Below are 18,055 nucleotides of genomic sequence, written 5' to 3' on the forward strand. Positions count from 1 at the left end.
CCTCTCCAACATTTGTAGTTTTCTGTTTGTTTAATAGCAGCCATTCTTATAGGTGTGAGGTAATATCTCATTGTGGTCATGATTTGCATTTCCCTAATGGACAATGAAAATGAGAATTTCTTCATGTGCTTTTAATCCATCTCTATTTACTCTTCAGAAAAGTGTCTATTCATATCCTCTGCCCATTTTATAATTGGATTGTTTGTTCTTTTGTTGTTGAGCTGTATAATTTCTTTATGTCAAGCCTTTATCTGATATGTGGTTCCAAATAATTTCTCCATTGAGTTAGCTGCCATTTCACCATTTTATCCAAGTCCTTTGAGGCACAGAAGCTCATGATCTTTTTTAAAAAATTATTTTTATTGAAAAATACTCACACACTTTCATTCTATACATGGTGTACAATCAGTGGCTCATGATATCATCACCTAGTTGTATATACATCACCATGATCAGTTTTTTGTTTAACATTTGCATCGCTACAGAAAAAGAAATAAAAAGAAAAAAGAAAAAGCTCATACATACCATGCCCCTTACTCCTCCCTCTCATTGGCCACTAGTATTTCCAGCTACCCAATTCATTTTGCCTTTCATCTCTCTTATTACTTATTTTTTTTATTCATATTTTAAAATTCTTCTGTCTATACCTTGGGTAAAAGAAGCATCAGATACAAAGTTTTCACAATCGCACAGTCACATTGTGTAAGTTATGTCTATACAGTAATCTCCAAGAATCACAACTACTGGAACACAGCTCAACAGTTTCAGGTACATCCTCCAGTCACTCCAACATACCATATATTAAAAATGGATATCTATATAATGCATAAGAATAACCTCCAGGATAACCTCTTGACTCTGCTTGAAATCTCTCAGCCACTGAAAGTTTATTTTATTTCCTTTCCCTCTTCCCCCTTTTTTCAACAAGGCTTTCCCAATCCCTTGAAGCTGGGTCCTGGGATTTCTGTCCTACAATTGCCAAAGATTTATACCCCATGGGAGTCATGTTCCACATAGGAGGGAGGACACTGAATTCACTTGCCAAGTTGACTTAGAGAGAGAGACCACATCTGAGCAATAAAAGAGGTTCTCTGGGGATGACTTTTAGGCCTAACTTTAAATAGGCTTAGCTTATCCTTTGCAGGAAGAGTTTCATAGGGGCGAACCCCAATTGAGGGCCCAGCCTATTGATTTGGTTGTCCCCACTACGTGCAAGAATATAAAAAATTCTCCAAGTGGGGAAGTTGAATACTTCCTCCTTTCTCCCCATTTCTCCAAGGGGGCTTTGCAAACACTTCTTTATTCACTGCCCAAATTACTCTAGGATATATCGGGCACCACACTAACCTGGACAAACCAATATAATCTCACATCCTATTCAAAATTCCATGAACAAATGGTGTTCAACTAAACTGACCATACAAGATATATTAGGAAGTGCAGTACCCAAAATATAAATTTTGCACCAAATAAACATCTCTCCCTTTAGTGTCCCATTTCAAATTATTAATGTGCTATATTACGTTGATTGATTTTCCTGTGTTGAACCAACTTGCATTCTGGGTATAAATCCTACTTGGCCTTGTTGTATAATTGTTTTAATGTATCATTGGATTGGATTTGCTAGTATGTTTTAAAACATTTTTATTGTGAAAAATAACATAAAAACGAAAAAAATAAATTTCAAAGCGCATTACAGATTTGCTAGTATTTTGTTGAGAATTTTTGCAACTATGTTCGTTAGTCAACCTATTAATTTTATATTCTACATTTGAGACTTCCAATTTAGAAAGTTGGTGAGGGTTTAAGTCGGTTACACCTCACTTTGGCGGCTTCTTTCCTTTGTGTTTCGTAGTTTTTGAGTTTGAACTCATGTCTGATTCAGTTGAATTTGCGGGAACTCCAGCACGCTAGGTTGGAGTTTCTTTTATTAAAGAGGATTCCCTTTGACTGCATGTACTCTGGGATGCTGTGGCCTGGGGCCACTCTTCTTTCCTTGGAGGGCTCAGCTTGCTGTAGCTCAGCCACCACTCCTGCCCGCCAACACACACTTGACTTAGGTGTGGTAGATGCTGCCGTGCTTCTCCCCAGTTCTCAGCTGCCTCAGGGGCTCTGGCATGGCTCCCAATGGTGTGTGTCTACTCCACCGCTGCCCTTCTGGGGAATTAATGCACCCTGGAGCAGCTGCAATCAATGACTCTTGGGAGTTGGGGTAAAAACACCCCAGTTTTCCCATCCTTGGGTGAGATAACTTCTGCTCATGTTTGCTATCATTTCCCGGAGTTTCTTCAGGGAGTGGGCTCCAATCCCTGCTATGACAGCTGGCCCAGCGCCACCCTTCAGTGGTTTTCCTCCCTTACCAAATCACTTCCCGACTGCCCATCGGTCCCCAGCGACTCCACACAAATGGAGAGTCCTCATCTCAGGCTCTGGTTCCTGGAGAGCCCACGTCCAGGGATAGACCATGCCAACTCTGCAGGTGGCTACTCTGACCATCTCATCATCACCTGCAACCTTAGTTACCTATTCACTTTTGGACACTGAGATTCCTCTTACTTTCCTGAGAGTTCTGTAGTTCTTCGCAAAGAATGCTTTTGTCCCAATGTCCATTTTTCTCTCTCCCTGCCCCTTATTAGCCTGGCCTCCTGGCTCGGGTCTCAACTTTCACTTCAGAAACGCTTCCTTTGCCTTAGCCTTGGAAGCAACACGGGGCAGTGATGAGAGATACCTCCGCTTCCAATATTGGCTGTGCGCTCCCCCTGCCCCCGCCGCCAGCCGCCCCCATCCCGTCCCCGAGCCTCGGTTTCCTCATTGTGAGAAGGAAATAATACCCGCGAAGAAGTGTTGTTGTGGGACCCGAGTGGGATAATGTATATGAAGTGTTTAGAGCCTGCATGACACACAGGAAAAGCCCAGTAAACCCTAGTCATTCTTGCCACATCTGGCAATGACACGTTACTGTCACCGGTCTCTCCTAGGCCTAGGGCAGAGCTGTGCACAACCGTGAACATCAGGAAACATTTGCCTGACAAATGAAGGAGAAAAGAAGCCATCCCCAATATTTGTGCGGTGATTTGTGGCTCACCCCGTGCCCGGCAGAGACGGTCTCTGGGCACCCGGAAGGCGAGTGCACGGGCGCAGCAGGGTGGGACCTTCTGGGCGGCGGGAGGGAGAGGGATGAAGCCAAGAAATTGGCAGAGACAGGTGGCAGCAGGATTTGGGTTTCTCCCTCTGGGTGTGGCTGGAGACCAAATCTCCGGGCTGCGGGGTGGCGGGGGTCGTTATGGGAGGAGAACAGCCTCGAAAGATCGGAAATCGAGCTGAGGTTGGGCAGGGGAGGGTGCCCAGGGCTGAGTCTGAGACTCGGGAGGTTGTGCGAACAGGGCACCTGCGCGCAGCACAGACGCCTGTTACCTCCCTCCCTCTCTGCGTCTTTGTGCGTCTCGCTTCCTTTCGCTGTGAACGTTCTTCCGAGAAAATTCCAAGGGGATCTCGGCCAAGAGGAGGGGCAAGGAATCCTGCCCACGCCTGGGTAGAGGGAGGGACGTGGGGGAAGGGGGCGGAGGGGGGTCCGAGAGGGCGAGAGCGCGAGCCGGTGAGGGGGCGGCGGGAGGGACCCGGATCGCGCGACCTGCTTCGGGGACCTCGAGCCAGGCCGCCCCTCCCGCGCGTCTCAGCCGCCCCCGCCTGGGCCCCCGCCCCAGCTCCGCCCAGCTCCTCGGGAGGGGTCCGCGTCTGCGGCTGCGTCCCCCGAAAGACGAGGCTGCGCCCGGGTTCCTGTCCGCAGGGAGACCGAAGGCCACAGCTCCCCGCGCCGCGCCGGCTGCGCGAGTCCCAGAGTGTGGAGACCCGGGGGCTGTGAGTGCGCCCCGACGCGAGCCAGCGCTGCAAGCCCGGATCGGTGGTGAGCGCCCGGCAAGCGGGGGTGGTGGTGGAGGGGGTGGCGTGGACCTCCAGAACTGGACCTCCAGAACTGGGGTGGGGGCGGGGACGCGCTGCGTACCCCTCCCCCTGTCGACAGTGCCACTTTCTCCTGCCCTGCCCTCTCCGGATGCGCTGTCAGCCGCCCAGCTAGGAGAGATGACCCCCCAGCCCCCCACCTCCCAGGTGCTGGGGGCGGGGCGCGGGCATTTCAGGCTCTCCCGGCCGGAGCGGGTAGACGTTTCCTCCTGGGAGGGTTGCTGTGGGGGCCTGGGGATGGGGGTGGGGCGTTGAGTCCTGGCAGCTCCTCACCCACCGTTCCCCCTCCGCCCCGCCCCCGGCCTTGGGTGTCGGGGAGGATGCTGCGTCCCAGGCGAGCCAGGGGAGGGTCTGGGGCAGGGCGCTTCGGGGTGGCCGCGGGGCGGTGTCTGCTGAGCTAGGCTCTCCCCGTCAGGCCTGCGCCCCAGAGGACCCCCCGCCCGCCGCCCCCGCCGCCCCCAGGCCGTCGGAACATGTCGTCTGCAGCCTTGAAGGGCCTGGGCCTGGCGCTGCTGGCCGCCCTGCTGTGCTCGGTGCCCGGTGAGTGGGGGCGGCCGCGGGCGCGGGGGCAGGGCGCTCCCAAGTGGGCAGGGCTGTGCGGGCCGCCACCCACTTTGGAAAAGGCGGTTCCTTTTCCACTTCCGAGAGAGGGCCCTCTCCCTCCTGGCCCTGGTGGCCCCGCCACCCAGGTGACCCAGCCCAGCCCTCTCAGGAGGTCCCCCTGGGCCACACTGCCCCAGCCGCTCGAGCTTCCCACAAGGCCTCCAGCACTTTCCCTCTCCCGGCTTTGCACCGCTGCCCCCTGCCTGGACAGCCGCTCCTCACTCCACCGACACGGGTGGGGCTCGAAGGGCCCATCCAGTCCTGCGTGATCCTTCCTAGCTGAACTGGGGAGTGGGCTTGGGGGGGGGATAGGCAGGAGGGTGCCATAGGTGTGAGATGAGTGTGTGTGTGTGTGTGTGTGCATGTGTGTGAATGGGGCCCAGGAAGGGCCACATGGGCTCCGGGAGTCCCAGCAACGGTTGTCCCCACCAGACTCTCCCCAGGCCCCTCCTCCAGGGGCCTCCTGGCTGGTCACACCAGGTCAGTGGGTGCCTGGCCTCCCACACCTATACAGTTCTACTGAAGCCCTTGCCGTAGGCAAGTGCAGGTGAGTAGGGGTTGCTGGCCTGGGTCCTCAGCTACTCTGACTATCCCCTTCCCCACGGCCACCCAGCTCAGGGCCTTTGGTGCCAAGTCTGCACAGTGACCACCAACTCCAGCCGTTGCACCTCGAAGCAGTGCCAGCCGTCTGACACGGTCTGTGCCACCGTCCAGATCACTGATCCCAACAGCAGTAAGTTAAGACCAGTGTGTGTGTGGGGGGGGTGCAGGGAGTTGCTGAGAGCCTAACTCAGGAGGGATGGGGAGCCTCTCTGGCCAGCCATGCTGTGTGACGGTGGTGGGGGGTTCGTCCCCCCCGGCTCCGAGGAGGCCTGTTCCATGCGGATGGGGCAGCATGACTGAACCGAGGCTCCTTAGCTCCAGGGTCTGGGGTCCCAATCTAATAGGGAAAAGCCCTGGCTCGGGTCCTGGGGCTGAGATGAGGGGGCGCGGGTGGTGCCTCCAGCCCAGGAATCCCTCTTTCCTTTCCCCAGGCAGGAAGGACCACCCGGTGAACAAGATGTGCGCCACCTCTTGTGAATTCATCAGGCGGCACTTTTTCTCGGACTATCTGATGGGGTTCATTAACTCTGGGATCTTAAAGGTGGATGTGGCCTGCTGTGAGAAGGATTTGTGCAACGGGGCGTCTGGGGCTGGGGGCAGCCTCTGGGCCCTGGCAGGGGGGCTCCTGCTCAGCCTGGGGCCCGCACTCCTTTGGGTTGGGGCCTGAGGCCCCCCTACTGCAGGGCTTCAGAGCACATTCCCCGGAGGCCACCCCTGTCCCCCTATCCAGTCTGGGCCCTGCCGGGGCCAGCCTCTGCTTCTCGCTGCTCTCCAAGACATGCCATGTCCCGTCTCTCCACCACCTCAAAGTCCCAGCCAGCAGGACACCTACAGGAACCAGGTGTCCAGGTGGGGAGCCTGGGGGGTGAGGGGAGGCATCTGGGGGGCTTTGGGTACCTGAGGGGAGGCGTATCTGAGCCAGACACAGTCCAGCAGCCTGGCCATGAGGGCGCCTTCTGTGGAGAAATAAAGTCACTTCTGAGTCCTGAGACCCAGATCTGAGCCTGGGGGTGGGGGTCCTGGCAGAGAGCAGGGAGAATGCACAAGTAGGGGTGCTTGAGGCTTCCCTGCACAGGTGTTGGGTGTGCTGTGCCCTCCGGTGTGGGAGCACTTGGGGTGGGGTTCTGGAGTTGAGATGAATGCAATCACAGGGCGGGCTGCAGGGTGAGGGGCTGACACAGACACACATGCGCACACGCCCCGGTGTCTCCCACTCCCGTGCCCACAGCTGTGCTGACACGCTCACTTGCGCAAGCTCACAACTCACTCATATGCGTGATTCAACGTTTGCATCACGCTGGCACGTGTCCTGGTACACGTCCACACTCATGCAGGTGGGTGCACATGCAGCGGTGTGTCTGCACACGTTCACACACACGTGCCCTCCACATGCTCCAGCCCACTCACACCCTCTGATGCATAGGCAGACACGTCCGTGTATGTCTCTTGCTGTCCCCTGCTGCTCCTTCTCTTAGCCCCCCGGTGCTGGGACCCTGGGCCTCTGGTGGCTGAGGACCACTGGGAGTTGCTGTGGCCCAAGTGGAGAGACCCTGTGCCCAGACTCTGCCTCCTAACGTGACCTGCACCTCCGTACCCCACCGCATGCTGAGGTCGAGGGTGAGCACGGTCCCGAAGGCCAGCTCCTGCTGCGAGGGGCTGAACAAATGGACCCGCTGCGACAGGCCGGGAGAGCAGGCAGAGAGGGCCAGCCTGCCTAGATCGGGTTGAGGGTACTGCTTTTCCTGGCCCCCCCTGCTCCAGCCATGGAGTCTCTGAGGTCAGCCTGCACCCCATTGGCACTCCGGCCAGTCCGCACTCTGGCCACTGCGCTGGAGGCTCCGATGTGGCTAGCCCTTTGGTCCTGGGTTGGGGCGGACCCTCCACATTCTCTCTCTGGGATCTGGCCTTTGGCCGTTGCTTCCTTCTGCCACCTCTGGCCTCCCAGGCACGGTCATGTTCTCTGCTGTGTGTCTTGGGGAAGGCAAGCGGTTCCTTTAAGAGCTGACCTTGGCGTTGCCTTCCGAGGTGCTCAGCACAAGGATGGGGAGGAATCTGGGGGTCCAGGGTGAGGACACAGCGAGGCACAGAGAGGGGCTCTGTCATCTCCCCACTGGTGGAAACGGCTGAGGGACTCTTCAGCCGAGGCCTGCGACCTGCTCGTTTGCCATTTGCTCTGCATTGCCCTCACCCGCCTCATGTCCTGGTGCTTTGGGGAGCGGAGGGCCCGGCGCTGCCCTTGGGGCCATCTGGACAACAACAGCTCGCTCAGGGGGGGATGTGAGAGAAGCTGCAGAGTTAAAGGAGGCTGGAAGCCCTGGGGAGGCCCCAAGGCAGCGGGAGGAGGGAGACTCCCAACCCACGTCCAGTAGATCTCAGTGTGGTTGATTTATCGTTTGAGAGCAGTATTTACAGACACAAAAAGGAGCAAGAGTCTCTACTTTTTTTAGGAGTCTCATAAAATTAGAAATGGAAAACACCTCCCCCAAAGCTCCCACCCTGGCCATGGAACCTGGGCTCCCCTTCCCTGCCACCAGGTCCCTCTAGAGACCTCGTTTTCCCATCTGCGAAGGAGCTTAAGGGCGGCGCCTGCCTAGGAAGCTGTGCCGCGTGCACGCTGCCCTTCGGTGGCTCTTGTGCTGCTGACGCTCCCGCCCGTCCCTCGGGGGACCACTTTCCAGGCCGGCTTGTCTGGGCGGGCTTCGGTTTCCACATCCTGAGCTCCACGGAAGGGAGGTGCTGCCACTTGCTCGGCACCCTCACTGGGGGCACGGGGATGGTCTCCAGGGTTTTGTCTTCAGCAGCGCAGAGACCGCATCTACGTCTCCATGTCACTGTGGCTCAGAAACGGTGTCTGTGACATGGTCGGTGCCGGGGGGCAGCGGGCCCAGAGAGGGTGACGGCTGGAGGGTGAAGTGGATGAGGTTGAGCTGCCCTCTGACCGTGGGGCCGCCAGCGCCCACCCCTCCCACACATGCCCGCAGGCCGCGCGGGCCCGCCAGCTTCAGGAGTTTTCACCATTCTGGCAGACAGGAAGTAGAATCTGGTTCTGATGGCCATTCACCAGTGAGGCTGGACATCGTCTTCCACGCTCAGCCATTTGACTTTCTCCTGACCTGACCTGATCATGTCTTCTGCCGTGTTTGCCTTTTTCTTATTGATGTGCAAGAGCCTTTTGCGCATTAGACACATGAATCTTTCCCCCGTTGTATGTTGGCAAAAGCTTTCTTGTTTGCTTGTGGCAGTGTCTCTTTTTGAGTCCCTTCTATGTACAGATATGCAGGTTCTAAATTTTGCTGGGTCGAATCTGTCTCATTGTTCTACAGTTTCTGGGTTTCATGCCGTAGGAGGACCCCCTTTACTAGTATACTGTGAAAATAGTCTCTATATTTCTAATATTTTTGCAGCTTTAGCGACTGACTCAGACAATCTGTCTGGAGCTTATTTATGATATAGTAGGGAGGCAGGGAATAGACGGCTGATATTCTCAAAGCTTTTGGCAAAATAACCCATTTCTCCCTGTTGATTGAAGATGCCACCTTTATGGTATAACACACTCTGTAAATATAAATACCCGCCACCCACTGGAATTCTGCTGAATGAGTTGTTGCCATGTCATTCTGATAGTAGCTTCATGGCGTGCTCACAAGGCCAGTGCCCCTCATGGCACTCTTTTAAAAAAAAATCGATCACTTCCTGCGGGTGAATTTCTAAATCAGTTTGTCCAGTTCCAGGATAGCACTCTGTTAGAATTTTGACTAGAGTTTCATTTGTTTGGATATGAAGCTGGGGAGGCTGGCTGTCTTGACTCTTAAAGCTTCCCACTCAGGAACTTGCTGTATTGCACCATTTATTTACTTTCCTAAATAACATCACTCTGTGCAATCTTATAGTTTTTTTTTTTTCATGTGAGGTCTTGAATCTTCCTTGATACATTTATTGCTAGGTGATTTGTAGTTTTTGTGCTGTTGTAAATGAGATTTTCACCCTTTCTTTTAAATCTAATTGGTCATTCTTGGCACATCGAGCTGATCTCTTTGAATCTCTGCATGCCATCCTTCTCTCTCCCTTTAGGCACAGACTTTGTGTCTCCCAAATTTCTGGACTTTGTGTTTCTCAAATCCTTTATGCCGTGGGCCTCTGAGGCAAACTTCCAGACTGACCAGATTCTGAGAAACCCTTCAGAACCTTCCAAGATAAGGAGTGGGAGCCAGGGACTTCCCTAAGGTGGAAAGAGGCGTCCCTGGGCCAGGCCAGGGGTAGAGAGAATTGTTGGTCAAGAACAGGGGGATGCTGCGCCTGCTTCCTGGGCAGAGCTGCTGGGGGTGTGGTGGGGTGGCTGGGGTTGGGGTGGGGGAGCCGCTCAGGCCAGGGGTGGTATGCAAGGGGACCTCAGAGAACCAGATCGTCGACAAAGGAAGATACTCTTTTCTCTTCATTTCCAGTATTTATGTCCCTTATTCAAGTTTTGTTCCTCCAGTATTACCTAGACCCTTCAAACCATAGTTGGATCATTACAGCGATTGTGGCGTATCTCTTTCAGGGGGCAGCTCTTTCTGTGTACACCACGGACGCATGTTTGCTGCTGGATTTGAAAATCAATCTTTATACTGCCTGGATTCTTTCTTTATGCATATTTAAACTAGATTTTTATTAGGGGTGGTGGATGAATTTGAAAGAAACATCTTTTTCATTGTCTACTGATAGAGCCGTGCACGCCCTAATTAATAGCTAATTGGAGGAAAACACAGGGAATTTGATGGTGGCCCTCCTGGTGGCAGAGTCGCTTGATGTTTGTGAGGCAAATAAGCCCCCGCCGGTGTGGTCTGTTATTCTTTTAAACCACTGCTAGATTCAGATCGCCGGGATTTTGCTCAGGCCCTTGGCATTGTGGGCTATTTGCATCAGATTCGCGGCTGAGGTTTGTTTACGGTTTCCTCTTGCCTTCTTAATCAGATGAGCACAAGATCAGGCAGCCTCGCACAACTCCTGCCCTCCCCAGGCTCCAAAGGGTGGGATAGAGCCATGTCACAGCGCCTCCGGGGTGGGACCTGGGCTGGATGGGGTGGGGGTTGGGAACAGCAGGCGCTCAGCCCCTCCCCAGCTCCACAAATACTGGGCCGGCCCCTCCCCCTTCCATTTAATTTGCACCTGATGGCCTCACAGCCCAGTGCCTGCTGTACCCCTGGGAAAGAGATTTAGAAGAGGCAGGACCTTGGCGTGCCCAGACCTCACCGGCTGTGCAGGAAGCGTGAGGCTGCGGGGAGTCCAGTTCTTTTTCACCATCCACTGGCCCTGTGCTCCTGGCCATGCTTTGTCTCTTCTCTGAGCTTCTTGTCTGTGCCCTTGAAGTGGACACCCCCAGCTGTGAGTCTGTGCAGGAACAGGAGGGGTGGTCTAAGACCTGGGCCTCTGGCCCCTTCTGTTCCAGCCTGGCGGAATGCTGGTCCAGGCAAGGTGGAGGGAAGGAGGTAGGGGTGCAGGGAGAGGCAAGAGGCAACCGCCGCCCCCACCTGCAGTGGTTCCCTCCTGGGGCTCCATGCTTGTCCCTGCTTCTTGCCCCTGAGCCCTTCCAAGTCTCTCTCAGACTTTCGGCCCTCTCTGCAGCTTCCTGAGCGCTTCCAGGCCTGAGGACAGGCCCTTGAACTTCAGCATGGCCCAGAAGTTCTTGACATGAAGATTCAAATACATGTTCCCAGGCCCTCACCCAGGAATTCTGATTTGAAGTGCCTGGAGTTGGCTCTAGGACTCTGCACATCCACATCCCATGATAGACAGAGGGTGGCGCCATCAGAAGAAAGGAGGAGCAAGCCAGCTTTTATTTGCTGATTTATTATTTTACTGCTTTGGGAGAGTTACATGCCAGGCTGTAGGACCTGGAGACACATCAGTGAAGACAGACAAGTGGTGTGTGTGTGTGTGAGCGTGCAGGTGTGTGTGTGCATGTGTGCACATGCATATGTATGTGTGTGTACGTGTATGGGTGTGAGTGTGTGTGCATGTAAGTGTGTGTGTGTGAGTGCACGTGTGCACATGTGGAGAGGAGGAGGCTTTGCCCGGGTCTCAGCTTGCTGCCCTGGAGCTGAGCTGTCAGAGGACTGCGCAGGAGGGACAAGCCCCTGGGTGACAAGGAGCCGTGAGGGCAGGAGGCAGCAGAAAGCGCGGTTTTGAGGTTGGCTTGGGCACCTGTCCAGGCCCTGGAGCCCCCTAAGACCCTGCTCGTGGGTCTTGGTCTCAGCAGCCAGCCCTGCCGAGGATGCCGGCAGGGTGGAGGGTGAGGGGGGTGAATCCGTCTCCCTGTGGAGCGTGGAGGGTGCAGTTAGAGCCTTCAAAACCCATCGGGAGGGTGGCTGCTGGGAACGGGAGCATGGGCAGGGGCGGGCCGTGGGGTCTGGGTCTGGGGGATGAGGTGGGGACCTCCTGCTTCAACAGGCAGCACCGGCGTGTCCATAAAAATGTCTGCAGCAAAAAGCGCACCCCCCCTCCCCCCACTGTCTGCCAGGTAGGAACCCTGCGTCCCTCCAGACATCTTCGGGCAAATGAAGGTAAACCCCGTTCACCACCCCTTCGTGCCCACGGGGGCCGCTCAACGCCACTGCCACGTTCCACGGAGGTGTTCCAAGTTGCCAGGCCAGAAGGCGGTGTTCTCACACATGCTCAGGCCACTTCCCACCTCCTGCCACCACCTGGCCCCTAGTGGACAGTCCTGGACATGGTGGACGGCCTTGGGACAGTGACACCCAGGAAGCAATGTGGGGGAAAGTCTGCAGGGGGCGTCGCTGGACTGAAGTCTCCATGCTTTCATGGCTTTGGTGGGTCTGGATGGAGCTGCCTTAGGAGCTATCGCTCACGGTGCAGGAGATGGCAGAGCGTTTTCTCGAGCTGTGGGATGTCGGCCAATCTGAGAGGCAAAAAAAAAAAAAAATCCTGCAGCTTTGTTATCATTTGCTGACCATAGCCTCAGGGGCACAGAATTGGATGCATGTGACCCAGGGCTCTGGCTGGCTCTCGTCAGGGCCCAGGAGACACCGTCTTTCCTCTTGGTGGACTCTGAGTTTTCTGTCTTTTGTTACTGGGGAGGCTGAGCATGGTCCGGAGGGCCGGGCCTGTGGGCCTCCCTTCCCGTGAGCTCTCTTCTGGGGACCGCCACCGCTCACTGGCCGGGCTGACCCTTCACACCCGTTCCCGGGCGCTGCCTGTGGGGGGGTGCCCTCCGTGCTATGACTTGAGAATGTTCCTGAACTCGTCTGCCCTTGGATATTGGCTTACTGTGGTTTATTTTTATTTTTCCTTGTTGTGGAGAAGTTTCTTTGTCTTAAAGTTTTATGTAGGCACAGTTATTGAGATTTTTATGGCTTCTAGATTTTGAGTCATAGTTTAGAAAGATCTTCTCATCTCCAGGGTTTAAAAGGATTCTCTCCTGCTTGCTTCTCGGCAGGGCTGGGGGTTCTTGGGGACCCCTGCTGTGTGTTCAGTAAGAAGCCCCAGGAGCATGGGGTGGCCTCGGCCTGGGGGCTCGCCCATGCACTGAGGCCCAGGTGTGCTGGGCTGTGCTGAGCCGGGGCAGGTCGGGGCTGCTTGTCCACCCCCGGCCCCAAGGGTTGCTGTCTTCTCCTGACCTGCAAGCTCCTGCTCTACTGGGGCTGGGAGGTGTGGCCCCTCCGGCTGCCTGCTCCCAGGGCTGCACCCCCCTTCCTGGGGATGCGGATGCCCCTCCCACCACATAGCGCCCCCACCCGCAGCCAGCAGGATTTGCAAAGATCTGCTCAGCCAGAGTCCATACCCGAAAGTGAGTCTCCCTGGGATACCCTCAAAACGCAGCCCAGGTGGGAGGGTGGGGGGCACGCATGGAAGGAGCAGCATCCCGCTCTGACTTGGGTGAGCAGGGACCCTTCAAGTGGGCTCCACCCAATCGCAGGGAGGACCTGTGGGCCCGTGGGCAGTGCAAGGCTGTCACCTGGTGGGACCCTCCTGGGGGGCTGGGTTGCTGCTGCCCTCCCCACCCTGGTGATTGTCCTTCATCTTGGCTGGGGGCTCCAGGCCACCAAGCCCTCCCTCTCTGTCGGGGTCCTGTGGGAGAGAAGGGTGGTTTCCTCCGGCCTTTTCAATGCACCTGCCCAAAGCGCTCCTGAGCCCACTCTGTGTAGCTCTGGACCAGGTGTGGGGAGCTCCGGGACTGGACCTGTGTCCTCCCGGGCCACGGAGCCCCCCACACTGGGTGGTGGCCCCAGCCACTGGCTCCCCCCCCACTCCCTGAATCTCCGGGGCCTCTTGTTCCTAACCGCAGACTCCAGCCCTTTCCCACGGTGGTGTCCAGCCCTCCTTCATGGGCGGGACCCAGGGCAGGGGGCTAAATGTGTTCATTCAGTCCTTCCTTCTTTTGGTCCCCCACTCAGACATGGCTCTTGGAGCTGTGAGAATCCCTAGAGCTGCGCAGAAGGATGGCGATGCCAGCCTCGGGTAGCAGATGTCCCAGTGCCAGGAGACAGAGGTGGAGGTGGAACAGGGCGAGGGGCCTGTCGCCATCAGCACGGGCCGAGGAGCTCAGGGGCCAGAAGAGGCTGTGGTCCCTGGTGTGGGGGTGGGGGGGTCTGGGGGCGGGGGCGGGCAGGGCGTGTCTAACCACGGGGTCTTGTAGGGTCCGCAGCTGGGGCGGGTGGGAGAGGGCAGAGGTGGTCAGCGAGGAGACCTGAGCTCCAACTGCAGCCCCGTGGAGTTGGCTAGGCACAGCGGAGCCCTGGATTCTGATCCGGACAGTCAGAAGGGCCAACTGGTGGCCGCAGAGGTGGACAGAATCGGGGGCATTGGGGTCTGTGGCCGCTGACCAGGCAGGGTAGGGGTCCCATCTGGGGCGAGGGCAGGGTCTGCGGGGAGACGGTGGGAGGAGAAGGTTGAGGGGGCGGAGCCTGCAGGGCCCCTGCATCCTTGGCGGCTGGGTTTGGGGTGAGGGGCGATGGACAGGTGAGGGAGTGGAGGCACCCAGGATGGCCCGGGGGCCTGGCTGGCAGGTGTGGAGACCTCGGATGAGGTTGGAGCTGGATGGGCTGAGCTGGAGCACCTTCCAAGGGGACTTCATGGAGGGCAGGAGCGGGTTCCAGGTGGGGGCCTTCGGCAGAGAGGATGAGGAAGAGAGGAGAGCCTCAGGGTGCACGCTGACTGCCCCTGGCCTGGCTCGGTGGTGGCTCCCAGGAACCCCAGGCTAAAGCAAAGCCCGCCTCTCCACTGTTCTTGGTACCCCCTAATTTAGGAAAGGCACCTCCCCTAGTACTGCTTGGAGCATTTGGCTGCATGCACGCGGCAAGGAGCAGCCCTGGGGCTTTGGCTGAGGAGGGCAAGGGGTCTTGGAAAACCACCAGGTCCCCAGTAGGTGGAGAGCTTGGGGTGAGGTCAGGCAGGCCAGGGAGAGACTGGGGACCTGGCCCTGGGGCTGCTGTTTCCCGGGAGGCACTCGATATGTTTGGGTGTGTGGGTGCTGGGGATCCGGCCCCCTTGCCTTCCCCCTTGGCCTGCTGAACCCAGCCCTGCCCCTCCCCTCCTCCCCGGTCTCCCAAGTGGGGCAGGTGCTGGGGGTTTGGAGCAGAGACCCTGACCCTTCCTTTGGAGAGGTACCTCTGGAGTTCAGCAGGCAGTCAGTAATTTTGTTAACAAATTGAAGAATAACTGAATAAAATTAAAAAAAAAAAGAATGAAGAAGGGATGAAAGAACCATGGGTGAACAACTTGTAGGTCCATGAATGAATGAGAAGGGTGCTTGATGAAGTAATCAACAGGGACGGCAGGGGTCTGGGAATGGATCATAAAGGTCGGGTGGCGGGTGGTGGGCAGTGGATGGCGGACAGAGGAGTGATCCCCTTCTGCCCTGGCTGGACCCCACATTGTCAGCCCCTTCTATCAAACCGCGTCCTCTCCAGCAGCTCACCTGCCCCAATCTCAGGCTCTGATGGGAAACTTCAGGCTCCCTCCTCCAACCCCTCTTGGGCACTGGGGCCTCTTCCCCTACCTTGGGGGACCCAGGTAGCACATGGGTGCTGCTGGCCATCAAGCACCTCCGCCGCTGAGGCGCCAAGACAGGACAGAGAGGTGCGTGCTCGCTCAGCCGAGGGGTTGTGTCTTGTGACCTTGGCCCAGGAGGGGTCTCCAAAGGGAAGAGCCTGTCTGTCTGGGCCAGCGTGGAGAGCCAAAGACGACTCACCAAATAAGTAAGTCATTCTTCTACAAGTGTCCCCAGCGTTCCATACAGGGATCACCACGGTTACCATGGCTTCAGATCCCCGTGGATTTTCTGAGAGTCCTTGAGGCTGTGCGGCTCTTCCAGCTAAGGTCCCTGGTGGGGGCACAAGGGGGCCGAAGAGACCCTCAGCACACAGCCCCCCCCACCCACACAGGAGCCCCAGCTGAGGGTGCGGGGCAGGGCAGAGGCTGGTCCACACCCGGGCCTGCAGTTGGCCTTTTACTCGTTCCGAGGAAAGGTGGGGAGACGCCCACGCTGCACATCCCATTTCCATCTCTGTCTCTCTCAGGGAATGAGATGCATTATTTTTATTTTTATTTATTTTATTTTTATTTATTATTTATTTATTTTTTCTTTCCAATTCTTATGCTTTTATTTTTCTTGCCTTATTGCACTGGGGAGTATCAATAGTACATTACTGAATAGAAGTGGTGAGAGTGAGCCTCTTTTCTGTTCCCATATCTCAGAGGGAGAGATCCCAACATTTTATCGTTACGCAGCAGGGTAATAATAATAAAAAAAGATACATAGTTTTTTTTTAAATAGAGTGCCTTTATCAATCAGATTAAGGAAATTCCCTTCCATTCCTTACACCTTGTTTGATTATATATATATATTGCCATATTTATATTTACAAATGAATGTTGAATTTTATCTATTAAGGAGCAACCAGATGTCTCAAGATGGGCTTCAGTCCATGCCAAGGGCAGGTTTACTTCTGGTTCACTCTTTTTTTTTTTTTTTTTTTTTATTAATTAAAAAAAGAATTAACAAAACAATTAGAAATCATTCCAATCTACATGTACAATCAGTAATTCTTAATAACATCACATAGTTGCATATTCATCATTTCTTAGTACATTTGCATCAATTTAGAAAAAGAAATAAAAAGACAACAGAATAAGAATTAAAACAATAATAGAAAGAAAAAAAAACAAAAAAAACAAAAACAAAAAACCTATACCTCACATGCAGCTTCATTCAGTGTTTTAACATAATTGCATTACAATTGGGTAGTATTGTGCTGTCCATTTCTGAGTTTTTATATCCAGTCCCGTTGTACAGTCTGTATCCCTTCAGCTCCAATTATCCCTTCTCTTTTTTTTTTTTTTTTTAATTAACGGAAAAAAAGAAATTAACCCAACATTTAGAGATCATACCATTCTACATATGCAATCATTAATTCTTAACATCATCACATAGATGCATGATCATCATTTCTTAGTACATTTGCATTGGTTTAGAAGAACTAGCAACATAACCGAAAAAGATATAGAATGTTAATATAGAGAAAAAAATAAAAGTAATAATAGTAAAATCAAAACAAACAAAACAAAACAAAACAAAAACCTATAGCTCAGATGCAGCTTCATTCAGTGTTTTAACATGATTACTTTACAATTAGGTATTATTGTGCTGTCCATTTTTGAGTTTTTGTATCTAGTCCTGTTGCACAGTCTGTATCCCTTCAGCTTCAATTACCCATTGTCTTACCCTGTTTCTAACTCCTGCTGAACTCTGTTACCAATGACATATTTCAAGTTTTTGCATGAGTAGGCACCGGGAATCAAACCCGGGTCTCCGGCAAGGCACAGTACTTTTATGAAGCCCGAGATGAGTGCCCTCCAGGCCTGTTCAGGGATTTCCCCCGGACGGTGGAGTGCCTGATGAGAGAGGGGACATTAGGGTCTAAGACCTGCTGTGCTTGTGGAGTCATACTCTCTATGCATTTTCCCACCCCAGCTTGGGTTCAGCACTGTGCAGAAGATACCAGCGTTGTCCCTATTTTACAACTGAGAAACTGGCTCAGGGCGGAGGAAGGCTGAGCTGACCCACTGCAGGCCCCACAGCTGGAGAGTGCAAAGGGCCAAGAGGAGCTGAGCAGAAAGGAGCCAGGACTTGCCGTATCCAATATTGAGTCATTACAGTTGGCACAGGGATGGACAGCTTCACCGCTGAAATAGAATGAGGCATGCAGAAAAGAGCCTTGTTCGGGTATGGAACCCTCTAAAGGACTAAAAGTGGCCTGTCAGTTCAGTGGGAGAATAGAAGGCTCGTCAGTAAGTGGAGCCACGGAAAAGGTTATCTGGGGTGGGATGTGGTAGTGGATCTTGACGTCACACCATCCACCAAGCTAATTGCCAGGGTCAGGAACTTGAACCTCAAGAGCAAAACCGAAAAAACATTCAAGAGAAAATAAAATTGAATTTCTGTGGGATAATTTCTATGTGATATGGGGCAGAGGAGGATTTCTTAAATAGGCCAACAAATAGAACAAATCGAACTTGACAATTGATAAACTTGACAACAAAATTGAACACTTGCATCAAAGAGAATCTTAAAGAAAATGAAAGGATAAGTTACAAAGTGGGAAAAGATATTTACAACAAACATAACTGAGAAAGGGTTAGCATTAAAATAGATTGATGCCTCCTATAGCCACAAAGAAGAGGATAAGCAAACCGGTGTAAACAGGCAGGAGAAAAGCCACAGGCATTTCACAGAAGGTACCCATTGAAGGCAGATGTCGGCCAGCATCAGTGGTTACCAGGAAAAGGACAGCCACAAAGTTGTACCCATCGCATGGCAAGCATTTAGAGCCTGGCAGTGACCGTCGGAGATGGTGTGCCTGTAGGACCTCTCGAGCATTGCAAGCTGGGC

At 54.1% G+C, this 18,055-nt stretch overlaps 1 protein-coding gene across 1 annotated transcript; it reads left to right on the forward strand.

The window, feature by feature from the left end:
• Positions 1-3,294: 3,294 nt before the first annotated feature.
• Positions 3,295-9,446, forward strand: LY6H (lymphocyte antigen 6 family member H). Its single transcript, XM_077163175.1, has 5 exons — positions 3,295-3,532; positions 3,788-3,904; positions 4,376-4,500; positions 5,177-5,296; positions 5,598-9,446. Exons 3-5 carry the CDS (start codon positions 4,434-4,436, stop codon positions 5,831-5,833), a joined length of 423 nt encoding a protein of 140 aa, XP_077019290.1. The 5' UTR covers positions 3,295-3,532; positions 3,788-3,904; positions 4,376-4,433; the 3' UTR covers positions 5,834-9,446.
• The last annotated feature ends 8,609 nt before the right edge of the window (positions 9,447-18,055 follow it).

Source organism: Tamandua tetradactyla, chromosome 6 (genome assembly GCF_023851605.1).
Source record: "Tamandua tetradactyla isolate mTamTet1 chromosome 6, mTamTet1.pri, whole genome shotgun sequence".
Lineage (NCBI taxonomy): Eukaryota > Metazoa > Chordata > Mammalia > Pilosa > Myrmecophagidae > Tamandua > Tamandua tetradactyla.

What these genes read in the sequence shown, in the direction of transcription:
- LY6H (XM_077163175.1), top strand. Translation starts at nt 4,434, where the DNA reads ATGTCGTCTGCAGCCTTGAAGGGCCTGGGCCTGGCGCTGCTGGCCGCC. An exon ending in CCTGCTGTGCTCGGTGCCCG is followed by an intron (nt 4,501 to 5,176) that starts GTGAGTGGGGGC and finishes ACGGCCACCCAG; the next exon opens with CTCAGGGCCTTTGGTGCCAA. An exon ending in GATCACTGATCCCAACAGCA is followed by an intron (nt 5,297 to 5,597) that starts GTAAGTTAAGAC and finishes TCCTTTCCCCAG; the next exon opens with GCAGGAAGGACCACCCGGTG.